General features: G+C 35.0%; 1 protein-coding gene across 3 annotated transcripts in view; it reads right to left on the reverse strand.

The window, feature by feature from the left end:
- DIAPH2 (diaphanous related formin 2) overlaps positions 1-12,784 on the reverse strand; it is a 696,864-nt gene that overhangs the window by 617,236 nt on the left and 66,844 nt on the right. For 2 of the 3 annotated variants that reach the window (XM_084790929.1, XM_084790928.1), the window contains 2 exons: positions 11,005-11,109; positions 6,019-6,039 (listed from right to left, as the gene is read on the reverse strand). In XM_084790929.1, the coding sequence (XP_084647055.1) occupies positions 6,019-6,039; positions 11,005-11,109 (126 nt within the window). The remainder of the gene's footprint in view (positions 1-6,018; positions 6,040-11,004; positions 11,110-12,784) is intronic. The other variant, XM_084790930.1, reaches the window with a different exon arrangement.

Raw genomic sequence — 12,784 nt, forward strand, 5'->3', positions numbered from 1 at the left:
ACAGTATCATCTGTTTACCTGCACTGATATTGCTAATTTGCAAATGACAACTTCAAAACCACAAAGATCACTCACTTCTGCTCAGTCATTTAGGCCCAGGAAGCAGCCAGTGAAGAGAGGTATTTCAATTCCTAGGATGCAGCAGATCCTCCATGATAGGAATAGATTAGAAATTGTTCTAAAACTAAGCACAGATTTAAGTAATAAAATCTTTCAAAATACATAAAAATTTCATAGTCTTGATATGTTGATTTTTGCTCTTTTGTTTTCGTTAATCAGCTAGGCAAATGGTTTATACCACCGAGCCAGCTTTCCAGACCCTCTATATCCTTATCCAAAACAAGCCTAAAACACAGGCCAGCTTGCATACTGTTAAAATATTAGAAAATTAGAAACTCTCTAGTCATTGCACTAATGAATGTGAAATTAGGGAAGACTAAAATGAGTGCTTTAATAATGTTTGTGCAGTTCTTTAAAAGATCACTTATTATATGCCACTATTCAATAGTCTCCAGTCTTCTTTTCATCTTATTAACAAATGAGTTTCTCTACTTTATAGTTAAAAATAATTGCATTGATAATTTTTATTCTGATTGAATTTAGATTTTAATAAGATTGTTACCAACATCAAAACTAAATCTTTTACAGTAGCAACTATTTTACGATGTCTAAATCCATTAGGAAAAACACAATCCACTTGGAATATGAGAAAGCAATGTTTTATCATGAAGCAAGTACACCAAACTCCAATAATCAATGTTTTGTCTCCCCCTTCTGGACTATCTAATTATAGAAAGGGAAAAAATGGAAAACTAAGATTGAATCTTTTGTCATAGAATATATTCAAATAATTGGTGTGACATGGCTATAATATTAGCATGAAGTAATCACTGAGGTATTATACTGTTAATAAACTAATAATAAACTAATAAAAATTCAGCATAGAATAACAGTTCAACATCTCACAAAAACATACTGCCTGTCATGCTTACTGTTGTCTTATGGATACTATTAGTAATAGATGGTTTCCAGCCAGGTGCATAGCAAGAACATTTGAACTTACTTAGACACTGGCCATAAAGCAATCACTCAGTCTCAATGTCGCTCTCACTATCTTTCTTTAAGCTTGGCCTCTATTCCTATGGCTATGTCTGCTTCACTGGCATTATTTTCTTCACCATCCTAATCCTAGAAAGCCACCGGGATCTATTTCGGGACAAAACTCCTGTAAGTCACTTGATTAGTGAAGGTGGTTTTCACAGCCAGATTATAGGTAAGATTACCCATGTATTGTGACTTCACTATGTCCTACAGACTGAGATCATTTATAAAGATTACAAAAGGAAAAAAATGAGACTTTCAAAACATTTTAGATTGCCTATCTGAAAGACTATGAAATCTGCATCACTCACTGTTCTCTATGCTAACCCATTGAGTCATTGAGACGTATACACAGCCTTCCTGACTTAGTAAAGATAGCTGCACTTCATTTTACAAGCTAGTGAAAGATATTCAAATGATAAATGATCTCTTCTCATCAACGAGGTACAGAGAGGATATGTAAAATAGTAAAAGCAGCAATCTGCAACAGTGAGCCACATTCTAAAAATCACATTGTTAATGCTATAAAACTAAAGAAATGCCCTTGCATGGTCAGACTTTACTTCTGCTTTTGTGATCTTAGTCATTTCTCCTTGATTTACCTGTCTAACTGAACTCATCATCTTGGACTTCAAACGTGATCTTGTTCTTGACTTCTGTATGAATGCCCAAGTCATTTTGGCCAGCCATGCTTGAAATTTCAGTCATTATTGAACCACACATCTCTTCTGCCCTTTCCTATTCAATTACCAAGGCTGATCTATTTCACATTCAGTTTTCTTTGTTCTCTCATCTCTACTCTCCATTAGTTCTTACTAACCACACATTCCAGCTCAGAGTCATATGAGACCCCTGCAGAAACCACCTGCTTAATCTCTCTGCTCTACTCTCTTAACCTCTCCAAAGTCTACTGCTATGTGAGTGCTCCCCAGGAGAAACCTCTGATTCTGTTATTCTAAGTCTCAAAATCATAGAGGGCTCCCTGATGATTGTTCAACTGGCAAGTCCTTCATAGCACTATCCTAAAATGACCCCAGCTTACCTTTCCAAGTTTAGGGATTTCCAGCGATGCTTGATGTATTTTCAGCCTTTGTAACTAGCTCTTGGCATTGGTTATTAAATATTCCTACCTGTCCTTTGCTCATCTCAGGATACCCACAGTGCCCTCCTTGCTATTCCTCAAACACTCCACACACATTCATGCTTCAAGGACCTTGCACTTGACACTGTCTCTGGCTGCAAAGCTCTCCCCAAGATATCTGCATGGCTCTTTCCATTTTCCTTAAGTTCTCTGTCCAAATACACTTGCTCGCAGAGCTTGCCTGTTTAAAACGGCACACTGCTGATCACTGCTTTCTCATCTTGCTCTTTTTTCTTCTTTTTACATTTTTCCTCCATAGCACTTGCCAAGACCTGTCATAATATTTGATATGTGTCTTACTGTCTGTTTCCCCAACTAAAATGTTAGCTCCATGAGGAGTACCTGTATAGTTTATCATTTTAGCACTACAAGAAAGCCTAGAAATTAGGATCTGTGTATTTAAATTGTGGTTCTCATCTCCAGATTTCTACAGGTCCTGCCAAGGAAGAATAGAGACAGTACATTCACCAGAAAGACTGATCTGTTAGTTCTTTAAATAGAGCCTGAAGGCCAAGCTCTGTATGCAAATTTCCAGGCCTTTAATTTTTTTTAAGGCCATAACATTAACACAGGAAAGGTGAAGACAGAATGAGATTGGTTCTCTCCCTCCAATTTTAGCCTAAACAACAAAAGAAATTCATTTTCCACTTCCATGTATTTTATGTCATTTTATCTGAATAAGGGTGTGTATTAGGATGCAAAGTTAGCCATTATGATCAGGGCCCTTGGCAATAACAGCAAGCATAGTGCCTTGCATATAATAGGTAACTAGTAACTTTGGATTTAAGAAAAAGCAGTTAGGTGTGGCAGAGTATGCTTGTAACGGTAGTATGTGAGGTGCAGGCAAATGGGATGTGAGAACAGTCTTGGTTACCTACATGGGACCTGTCTCTAACTACATGGTTAGAGAGAACGAATGCTCAAAATTAAAGTTTTTTGTTTTGTTTTGCATAAAAGAAAGAACTACAGGAATTCTGATATCAGGTGGAAATAGGAAGTGGTTTAGGAAATCAGAATTGAGGCTTCATGGAAAAGCTGTGGAGTGAATATGGGAAAAATATTCACAAGGCCAGAATCCATAAGAACTGGATATGAAGCTGTAGCTATGTCCCAATAACAGGCAGCTTTCAAGCTTGCTGTTGAAAGTAGAATTTATAAATATGAAAATGGAAAACAAGACCGATGTTTTAAAAAATCAGCAGCAAGGCCTCAAATGCTATTATTTCAGCTTGCAATCAGCACTAGAAAAAACAAAAGGGAAAAGTCCATGCAAACCTACTTCATTATATACTCCATGTTTCCAATTTTCACTCTGTTACAGCACTGATTTTTTTTAACTAGCATTAAAATTTCTAAGTAGCCACAATACGTAAATTGGTTATTTGAGAATTCGGCAGTCTACAGCACTTCTATGAAATTTCTACCTGCCAATTTTACCAGCAAAAATATTCTTCCCCGCCTTTTGAAAATTAATGAGCCCATGACATATAAGTCCTTTTGTAGGTGTCTTTTACTGGGGTGATTTTATACATTGTTTGTTCATCTCTCTTTAGCTGCAAAATATAATAAAATAAGGACAAACAAAATTTCCATAATGCATCCTGACTACCTCTAAATTAAACCTTCTTCATTTCATGTAGAAGGGATTTCTATAGATTATTCTCTTTGTAGCAGATGTCAGCTCAAATGTAAGCAGATGAGATCAGAAAATGGCTATGAAACAGGTATACTCTGAATCTATACATAGCACTTATCTCATACCATCATCTTTCAAAACACACTGGAACCCATGCACAGTTGCTGGTCTCTCACTTTGCAACACTGACAATATAGCCTCTTTGGGCTCTCTCCCTGTTCTATACACCTGTCTGTTGTCATCTGTCTTCTTCCCCTTTAGACCTAGTTTCTTGAAAGCAAAAGCTGTATTGATTGGCAAAAGAAGACATGTAAGAGATTTATTCTAAAGTGTTAAAGACATGGTGCTATGTGATAGAAGGAGTTACCTGGGACAGCATCTCCTGCAACATGAAAGTTAATCAAGACAGATATTTAGGTACTTTCTAGGCCAGCAAAGAAAAAAGTATCCTAATCAAAAGATTGCATATGCTTGATTTTGAGGGACCCAGATGTCTTTAGCTACAGGAACAAAGCTTTAAAAATGACTTTTTAAGGAAGGCATAAGATTGGAGAGCTATCCTATTGGGACCCTAGGTAAGAGAAGCATGGGAGAATGGGGAAATAGAAGGATCTAGAGGGTCCTAGAAACCTACAAGAAGAACATCATGATAAGCAGATTTGGGCCCAGGGATCCTGCTCAAACTATAGCACCAGCCAAGGACAATACATGCAGTAAACTTTGAACCCCTACCCAGATCTAGCCAATGGACAGGACGTTATTCACAGTTGAGTGGAGAGTGGGTTAAGACTTTCACACGTACTCTGGTGCCTCACATTTGACCATGTCCCCTGGACGGGGAGACCTGGTGGCACTCAGAGGAAGGACAGCAGGTTACCAAGAAGAGACTTGATACCCTATGAACATATACAGGGGGAGGTAATCCCCCTCAGGAACAGTCATAGGGGAGGGGAATAAGTGGAAATTGGGAGGGAGGGAAGAATGGGAGGATACAAGGGGTGGGATAACAATTGAGATGTAATATGAATAAATTAATAAAATATATATTAAAAAAGAAAATGAAAAGAAATATTGTAGTGATAGCTTAGTAGATAAAGGTACTGGCTTCCATGCCTGACAACTTGAGTTAAGTCCCCATGGCAGAAGGCAAAAACTGACTTATATAAGCTGTCCTCTGACCTCTACACATGTGCACTGACATATACACATATACATACAAATCAATATAGTATATTAAGGAGAGAGAGATGAGATTATAAAGGGAAATTGGGAGCCATTTGAAGCTTTTAAAAAAGAAAGTAACATGTGCTGGCAAACACGTGCAATATCTCCCATGGAGAGGGAGGAAAGGAGGGGAAAAGTAAAAAAAATTTAAAGTCAAAGTAAATATTAAACACATAACATATTTTCTACGTTAAATACATTATTTCTCTGTGACTTTAAAGATGTTTCATACTCTATTCTTCAAATAAATGATACATACTTAAGTTTTAAATTACAATGCAGGCAATGTTTGGCTTACAATATGAGTTATTATAAATGCAATACCTTAAGTATAAAATCTTTAAGTGGTAGCACCAAAAAGAACCTTAAAACTAAGATGATGATTTCAATTAATCCACATAATATCTGGAGTCCAGGGGAAAATTACACCTCAAAAGTCAGAGCCAATACAAACCGTCCAACAAAAACAGGTCTTCAGGTCTCCTAATTGCATAGCCTGGGTGGCTTTCCTTGCTATATATCACCATAATTAAAGCAATATATCATAATAAAAATCTGTTCAAACAGAAGACCAATGCTTTAGGAACACTTCCTACCTCCATTCTGTTAAATTGACGTATAGCACACAAAATCTGAGTTATCTAAAATGACAGATGTATAATTTTTAAAGGAGGAGGAGAGAAAAGGTGAACACCTAAAGAAAACCTGGACATATTTTAGTTCCAAAACATATTACAAGACTGTAAGAAACTACTTAACATAGCTAAATTTTAATCACTTGATCACAATATTTACCATAACACTCTGAAGAATATATATCAAATGAAAAACCAAACCTTAAATATTGTATGCAAAAATTACAAATCCCCAAAACAAAAATTTAGTACTAAGGGTAAAACACATCTTTAGTACTTACCGTAACTTTACTTCCAACTATCTGCATGCAGTGGTCAACGGAGAATGGTTATGGTGTGAAAAAAAACAAACAGCAATAATATTAGTAATCAGAAGCATTCACAGAAGTTAAGTGTTTAGTAAATTAGTGACTGGCCTACTCTATTAACACACTTAATGCTTTAGATCTCATAGCTGAAACAAAATACTAATATTAATATGTGCCATATTACAAAATCTGGAGTCTAAATAATAAGGATAGACAGTAATTATGATGTGGATTTTTTTTAAAATCTGCATCCTAATAGGTTTTGCATGTACTACAATATCACTATTAAATGTAACAACAATATACACTCGGATATTTTCCCTATACACATGCCCTCAAATAACTTATCAGGAGAATTTTTTCCAAATAGTGTTCTTGTTTTTTTTTTCTGACTATGGCAAGCATAGTGTTACAGTTGGAGTAAGTTATTTTAGAATACAAATGTTGCATTTAAAATCATGCTTCTATTTCGGAAGTGAACTTTAGTTGAAATTTGGACTAATTTATATTGTTATAAATTTAAAATGATATTGTTTTAACATTTACCTTTAAGTTACAAGACAAACTCATTATTATTCTTTTTTAAGTCACCCTACTGTTCCAAGTATGCAATCAGATTTTTCTATAATGTGAGGACAATGTAATTTATCCATAAAAATGCACATATTAATACACAAGAAAGTGTTCAGAAATTTCAAGACATAAGACAATTTCTGAAAGGCAGGATTCTGTTTAAGAAAACAGGAAACTCTCAACACAAACATAATCTATGCCAAAATACAAATATAAGTCAAATCTCTGTTATCCAGTTCCCACATTTGAATTTCAAGCAGTGTACCAAAAAGAGCTAACTCTTTTGATGATGCTTTGAAAAGCATCATCTGCTAACAGTTATTGTTAATATGTGTTGTATTTTTCAGCTAGTGCTTTTAAAACAAACATCAAATTTAACTGAAAGCCCAATAAGTATCATAGGCTGAGTAAGATATAATAGGATACAGAAAGGTAATAGTAGCTTCCAAGTAAATGATTTCACAGGAATCCACAAGTTTCCAAAAAGAGAAGCAAGTTCCTTAAAAATTCATTCAGGACATTGCTTATAAGCAGCAATTATTTAGATAAATAAGAGCTTCTTTGCTATCGCTAACAGTTCTCTGAAATGAAAGATATGCTATTCACCTAAATTATTTGTTCCCACCAAAGAAGACAGAGGTTACATTTGTCCCTTGTTTCTTTAGCACAGACATGAGATGAGAGTCTGTGTTAACAATTAAGACAGGTTCATAGTCTTTGAACCAGCTAAAATATGACCCATTAAAGGCCTGTTTAATGATTCATTTTGACTGCAAAATGATTTCATTTAGCTAAAGCACATATAGAAATATATTAGATTGATTAGTCAAGAGAAGCAAGGAGAAAATAATTTGGTCATATCTAGGCTCAACTCTTTCACCATATCCAACCCATGGATGAAAGGACCTAAGGTAAAAGGTATCTGATAGTGGCAAAACACAGTCATAATAAATACATATATATTGGCATGTATACTTAAACTTTCAACTACTTCTTATATTGGTAAAAGTCTAAAAACCTGTAGAAATACTTTATCTAAGCATTTTGTATTATGTAGTACTATTGAGGGTTTTTTTGGAACAACCATACCACTCAATGCCTCACATGTTGTCAAAAGTACAATTGGACATATTCTAAAATCTCAAATTCAAAAGTAGTGATTAAAAGTAGAAGTGAACTGCTTTCTTCATATTGTCATAACGACAAGAACATGTGGCTCATTAGTGTTAGTACCCTGGTGAATAATGTTTTCCCATGAATGTCTACATTTGCTATTTAGGGTATGCTAGATGTTCTCTATAATCACCAGCACAGTGTGCCTCTTGGTATGTTATGAATCAGTAGGCCAGCTTTAACATTACTAGAACAGCTTGTTTTCCATTTCTGCAATGGCACTTTGAAACTATACAATCTTCTTTGTTATATTAATGAAATAATCCATACATGCCAACTCCCTTAGGTCAGGTCTAGAACCACACCTCTTATACTAACAAGCATCTGACTCCCAGAGCAATAAACGCAGACTAGGTTTTCCACATACATATTTAAAGTTCACTCATCTACTATTCCTTTAGCACTCACACAAGTGTCTATGATTGAATTTTACATTAAGTGTGTGAAAAAGACCAAACAATAGTTTTACAACATCAACTTGTGGTTTCCTGAATAACCACTTATCCAATACTAATTGTAATAAAATTAATGATGCAAAACCAGACTTGTTTGTTTTAGGAACAGGTTCTAACACATATCTGTGTGTTGCTTCATCATCTTTTAATGACCTTTCCCAAGAACATGATGGCTATTTCTCACTGAGCTTGCTTTTTCATTGTTTAAACTCCATACAAAACTCCATACATAAACTCCATACAAAAGAAAAAATTCAGCTAGTTAAAGGGGAAAACAAAAATTAACACTAAAACTTAACTATAAACCTCCCATATCTTACATGTGACTATGGAACACTTTTCCACTTTAACACTGGTTTTACTTTCAGAGGAGAACACTGATTACCTACCAAGCCTTTTTATACTGTGATAGGAACCATCATATCTGCATTAAATGAGGAAACATCTTTAATGAGTATATCAATATAATGAAAAAGAGAAAAATGTACATGTCAGGGAAAGCCTATTTAACACCTAATGAAAGCCAGACAGCAGGGCAGGAACCTAAGCTCCACACAAGCCAACAGCCACACATTCAATGATAATTGGTGCAAAATTGACTTGTCATGATGATGAACAGGTAAAAGCATTGTTTCGTATTGAATATTGTGATTCAGGAAATGGCTTCCCTCATCTTTAAAGGGAAATTACATAAACAATTTTCATAGTTTTAATGATAGAAAACAGAACTAATTAATGTCTCTCCAAGGTGAGAAAGCTTCAAAACATACTTGTCAGCTAGTTTTGCTCCTTCAAAATATTTGGCTCATGAAAAATAATAGCAAAAAACTATAATCTTGGAATTATTGTGAAGAAGAGTTAACAAGTATACTGAATGAGTCAAATAAGGGCCATCCAAACAGTACAACTAATTTCATGGCTACTTGAAATGGAAAATTTCAGGTCTTAGAAGAAATACTTAAAATAAGCTCCTATCTAGCTTCTTTCTCTCTCCATATATATCTCCATCTCCCAATCTCTCTCTAGTGCTAGAAACATATAAAGCCTTACTAGATTACGCAGGTGCACATAATGCTAAGCCTCAGCCAAATTTTCTTTCATTTCAATATGAAAATGAGCATAAGATTTTAAAGGGTACATTGCTTTCATCAGTTGAAGAGAACATAGTATGAACATAAATTAAAATATGCTGTGTATAGATAATAAGTAATTATCCAAAGGTCAAGGAATGAGAACGTCATATAATCTTCATTATAGTCAGTCCCACTTACCCAAACAACACCGACAAATAAGCCAGAGATACTAATAAATCCATCATTAAAACACCACATGATTAGTCATATATTATCTCCACTTTGCACTCAAATCTAGTTATATAAATTTGCTAGTATACATGCCTTTAGGCATTTGAAAAACAACACTGAATATATGTCCTGCATTTCCTAAAGCTTTTTACTGGGAACAATAACTTGAGAGCAAAAATGAGAAGAGATTCATCAGAATTTCAAAGTAAAAACCCTATGCATCACCTAATTCTATTGAAAACGATGCTCATGGCAAATTTCACTTATCTCTCGAAACATATTTCTGCCTTTGGATACCAGAACCAAATTAAAAAACATGCTATTTCTAGGCTCTGGCAGAGCTGCAATGCATTATGTTTAAACAGTTCATCATTCAGATTTAGCTTGCCTAAAGTACAATATAGAATCAATGCAATTGCAAAATTCAGTTGTTGCTACTGGAATTAATGTACTAAAAAGTATGAATGAGATAGCCAAATTACATTAGAATATACTTTTACAGTGAAGAATGTTTTCTTCAGGTCAATGGTTTAAATCGAAAATTCTTTGTTTTCAATGCATGTATACAAATACCAAAATATAATATATTCATGCACATACATATAAATTATATACATGTGTATATATATGTACATATATATACAGAGATACATAAAGTGATTTTATGAAATCTGGCCATGTAAAGCTCTTTTCAGAAATATAAGAAAATATGTTTTGTCATATCAAAATTACCTTTTTCCTACAACAATTTCAAACCTGAAAGGTACTTTTCAAAGAATCTTAGAAGGATAACAAAAATAAATAAATTAAATATATTAAAGCAGTAAGAAATCTATTAAAACAGGACGTTTTTCTTGTTGACAATAAATTCTTTCAATGAATCATAGGTTTTGAAATTTATACATATTTGGTTAAAATTTCTGATGTGTGCTTTCCTTCACATTAAGGTGAGCTTTACCAGATCGATTATGATGCAGCGTACACAGTTTGCATTCATAACAGCAAAACAACATATGAAAAAATCCAAAAAATTACATGTTTCAAAGCAAACAATTAAAGGTGGCTCGTTGTTTGTATTTTCTCCCAAATAGTCTGAAAGGTTCATGTAACAATCTGTATAGTAAATGGAATACTAGTAAAACACTGCCAGTTTTTAATAAGTGCATAAATCCTCTGCCCTCAAATATACTGAATTCTGTAAAGAGAATTCCATATTAGTCTTGTGTTTATAATAGTGGATCTCTCATGTCTAATGAACAGTCCAGCACTGAGATAGATAAGCAAAATGTGTAAAAGTGCGTACGTGTGTGCATGCGTGCGTGTGTGCGTGTGTGTGTTTCCTAAATTGGTAATATGAGTGCACTAAGGTAAGAATATAAAGAGCTAAGGCTTTTGAATTTTCAAGCAAAGAGCTAAAGTCATTCTGCTGGTGCCCGAGAAGTGTCCCTACTTACAGATTTGGCAGTAGCAGAAATATACTGGACAACCATCTCACGCTTTGTAGAGAAATCCTTGTTTCGCAGAGGAGCTTTCTTTTCTTCATTAAGGTTCATATCCTCCTGTTAGAAAGAACATTTACTGTGAGGATGGATGAATTGCTACTAAAATTCTTCAAAAGTTATTAGTGCAATTATTATTTAACAAAAATATTTTGGATAATTCACTATTAACAACTGATATACCATAAATTTGTTTATATTTCACAAGTATTTGTGATTTATATTTCTACCCACCTAAACATTGAGAAAAATATTTTAAAGTTAGGCTACAGAACACTTTGGTAGTATATAACAGATATGCATTATACAGTCCTAAATAAGCTATTTATTTACCTCTATAGCACACACACACACACACACACACACACACACACACACACACACACAATTACACTTTGACCAATGCTTCCAAGATCAGTTACCCATGAAAACAAATATGAATAACAAATTATGTATATGTATGTATACAACAGCTTAAGAATGTTGCTGTGTATTAAAAAGAAAAGAGGAAAATATATATATATATATATTTCAGTACTGAGATAAGCAAAATATGTAAAAGTCAGGATAGATAGATAGATAGATAGATAGATAGATAGATAGAATTTTCTAAATTGGTGATTTGGGTGCACTAAGGCAAATATTTAAAGAACTGAGTTTTTAAAAATTTATTATAATTTATTCAGATTACATCCCAATTGTTATCCCTTCACTTGTATCTTCTCATTCCCACCCACCCTCCCTCTTCTGCCCTATTTCCCTCCCCTAGACCTCTGACAGAAGGGGATCTTCTCACCTACCATATGACTACAGACTATCAGGTCTCTTCTGGGTCACCTGCTTCCCCTTCCTCAGTATGCCTATCAGGCCTCTCCACCAAGGGGAATAGATAGTGACCAAATGGGGGTACCAGAGTCCATATCAGAGACAGTCTCTGCTCCTCACCTCCAACACACAACCATGGAGAATAAGCTGTCCATTGACTAGATCAGAACAGAGGGTCTAAGTTCACTGCATGCATTGTCCTTGATTAGAGTAACAGTTTGTGTAGGCCCCCCTGGTCCACATTCTCAGCCTTGATAGTCACTCCTGAACTCTCTAGGTCTTCTCATCCCCTGCCCCTTCTTCCATACCACTCTCAGCACTCCACCCAGAGTTCAGCAGAAGTCCCAGCATCTGTCATGAGCTCTCAGAGGACATCTATGTCAGGCTAATATCCACTTATAAGTGAGTATACACCATGTGTGTCTTTCTGGGTCTGGGTTACCACACTCAGGATGATCTTTTCTAGTTTTACCCATTTGCCTGAAAATTTCAAGATTTCCTTGTTTTTAATGGACGAGTGGTATTCCATTGTGTAAATGTACCACAGGTCTTTTTTTATCAATTCTTTGGTTGGAGGATACCTAGGTTGTTTCCAGATTCTGACTATTACAATTAAGGCTGTTGTGAACATAGTTGAATAATGTTCTTGTTGTATGGTGGGGCATCTTTCAGGTATAGCCCAAGAGTGGTATAGATGGGTCTTGAGGTATCATTATTCCCAATTTTCAGAAAAAGCACCAGATTGATTTCCAGAGTGGTTGTATAAGTTTGCACTTCCAGCAGCAATGGGGGAGTGATCCCCTTTCTCCACATCCTCACCAACATGTACTGTCACTTGAATTTTTGATCTTACACATTCTGGTAGGTGTGCAATGGAATCTCAGGGTGCATTTCTCTGATGACTAAGGAC

Source organism: Acomys minous, assembly GCF_964271855.1.
Source record: "Acomys minous genome assembly, chromosome: 7".
NCBI lineage: Eukaryota > Metazoa > Chordata > Mammalia > Rodentia > Muridae > Acomys > Acomys minous.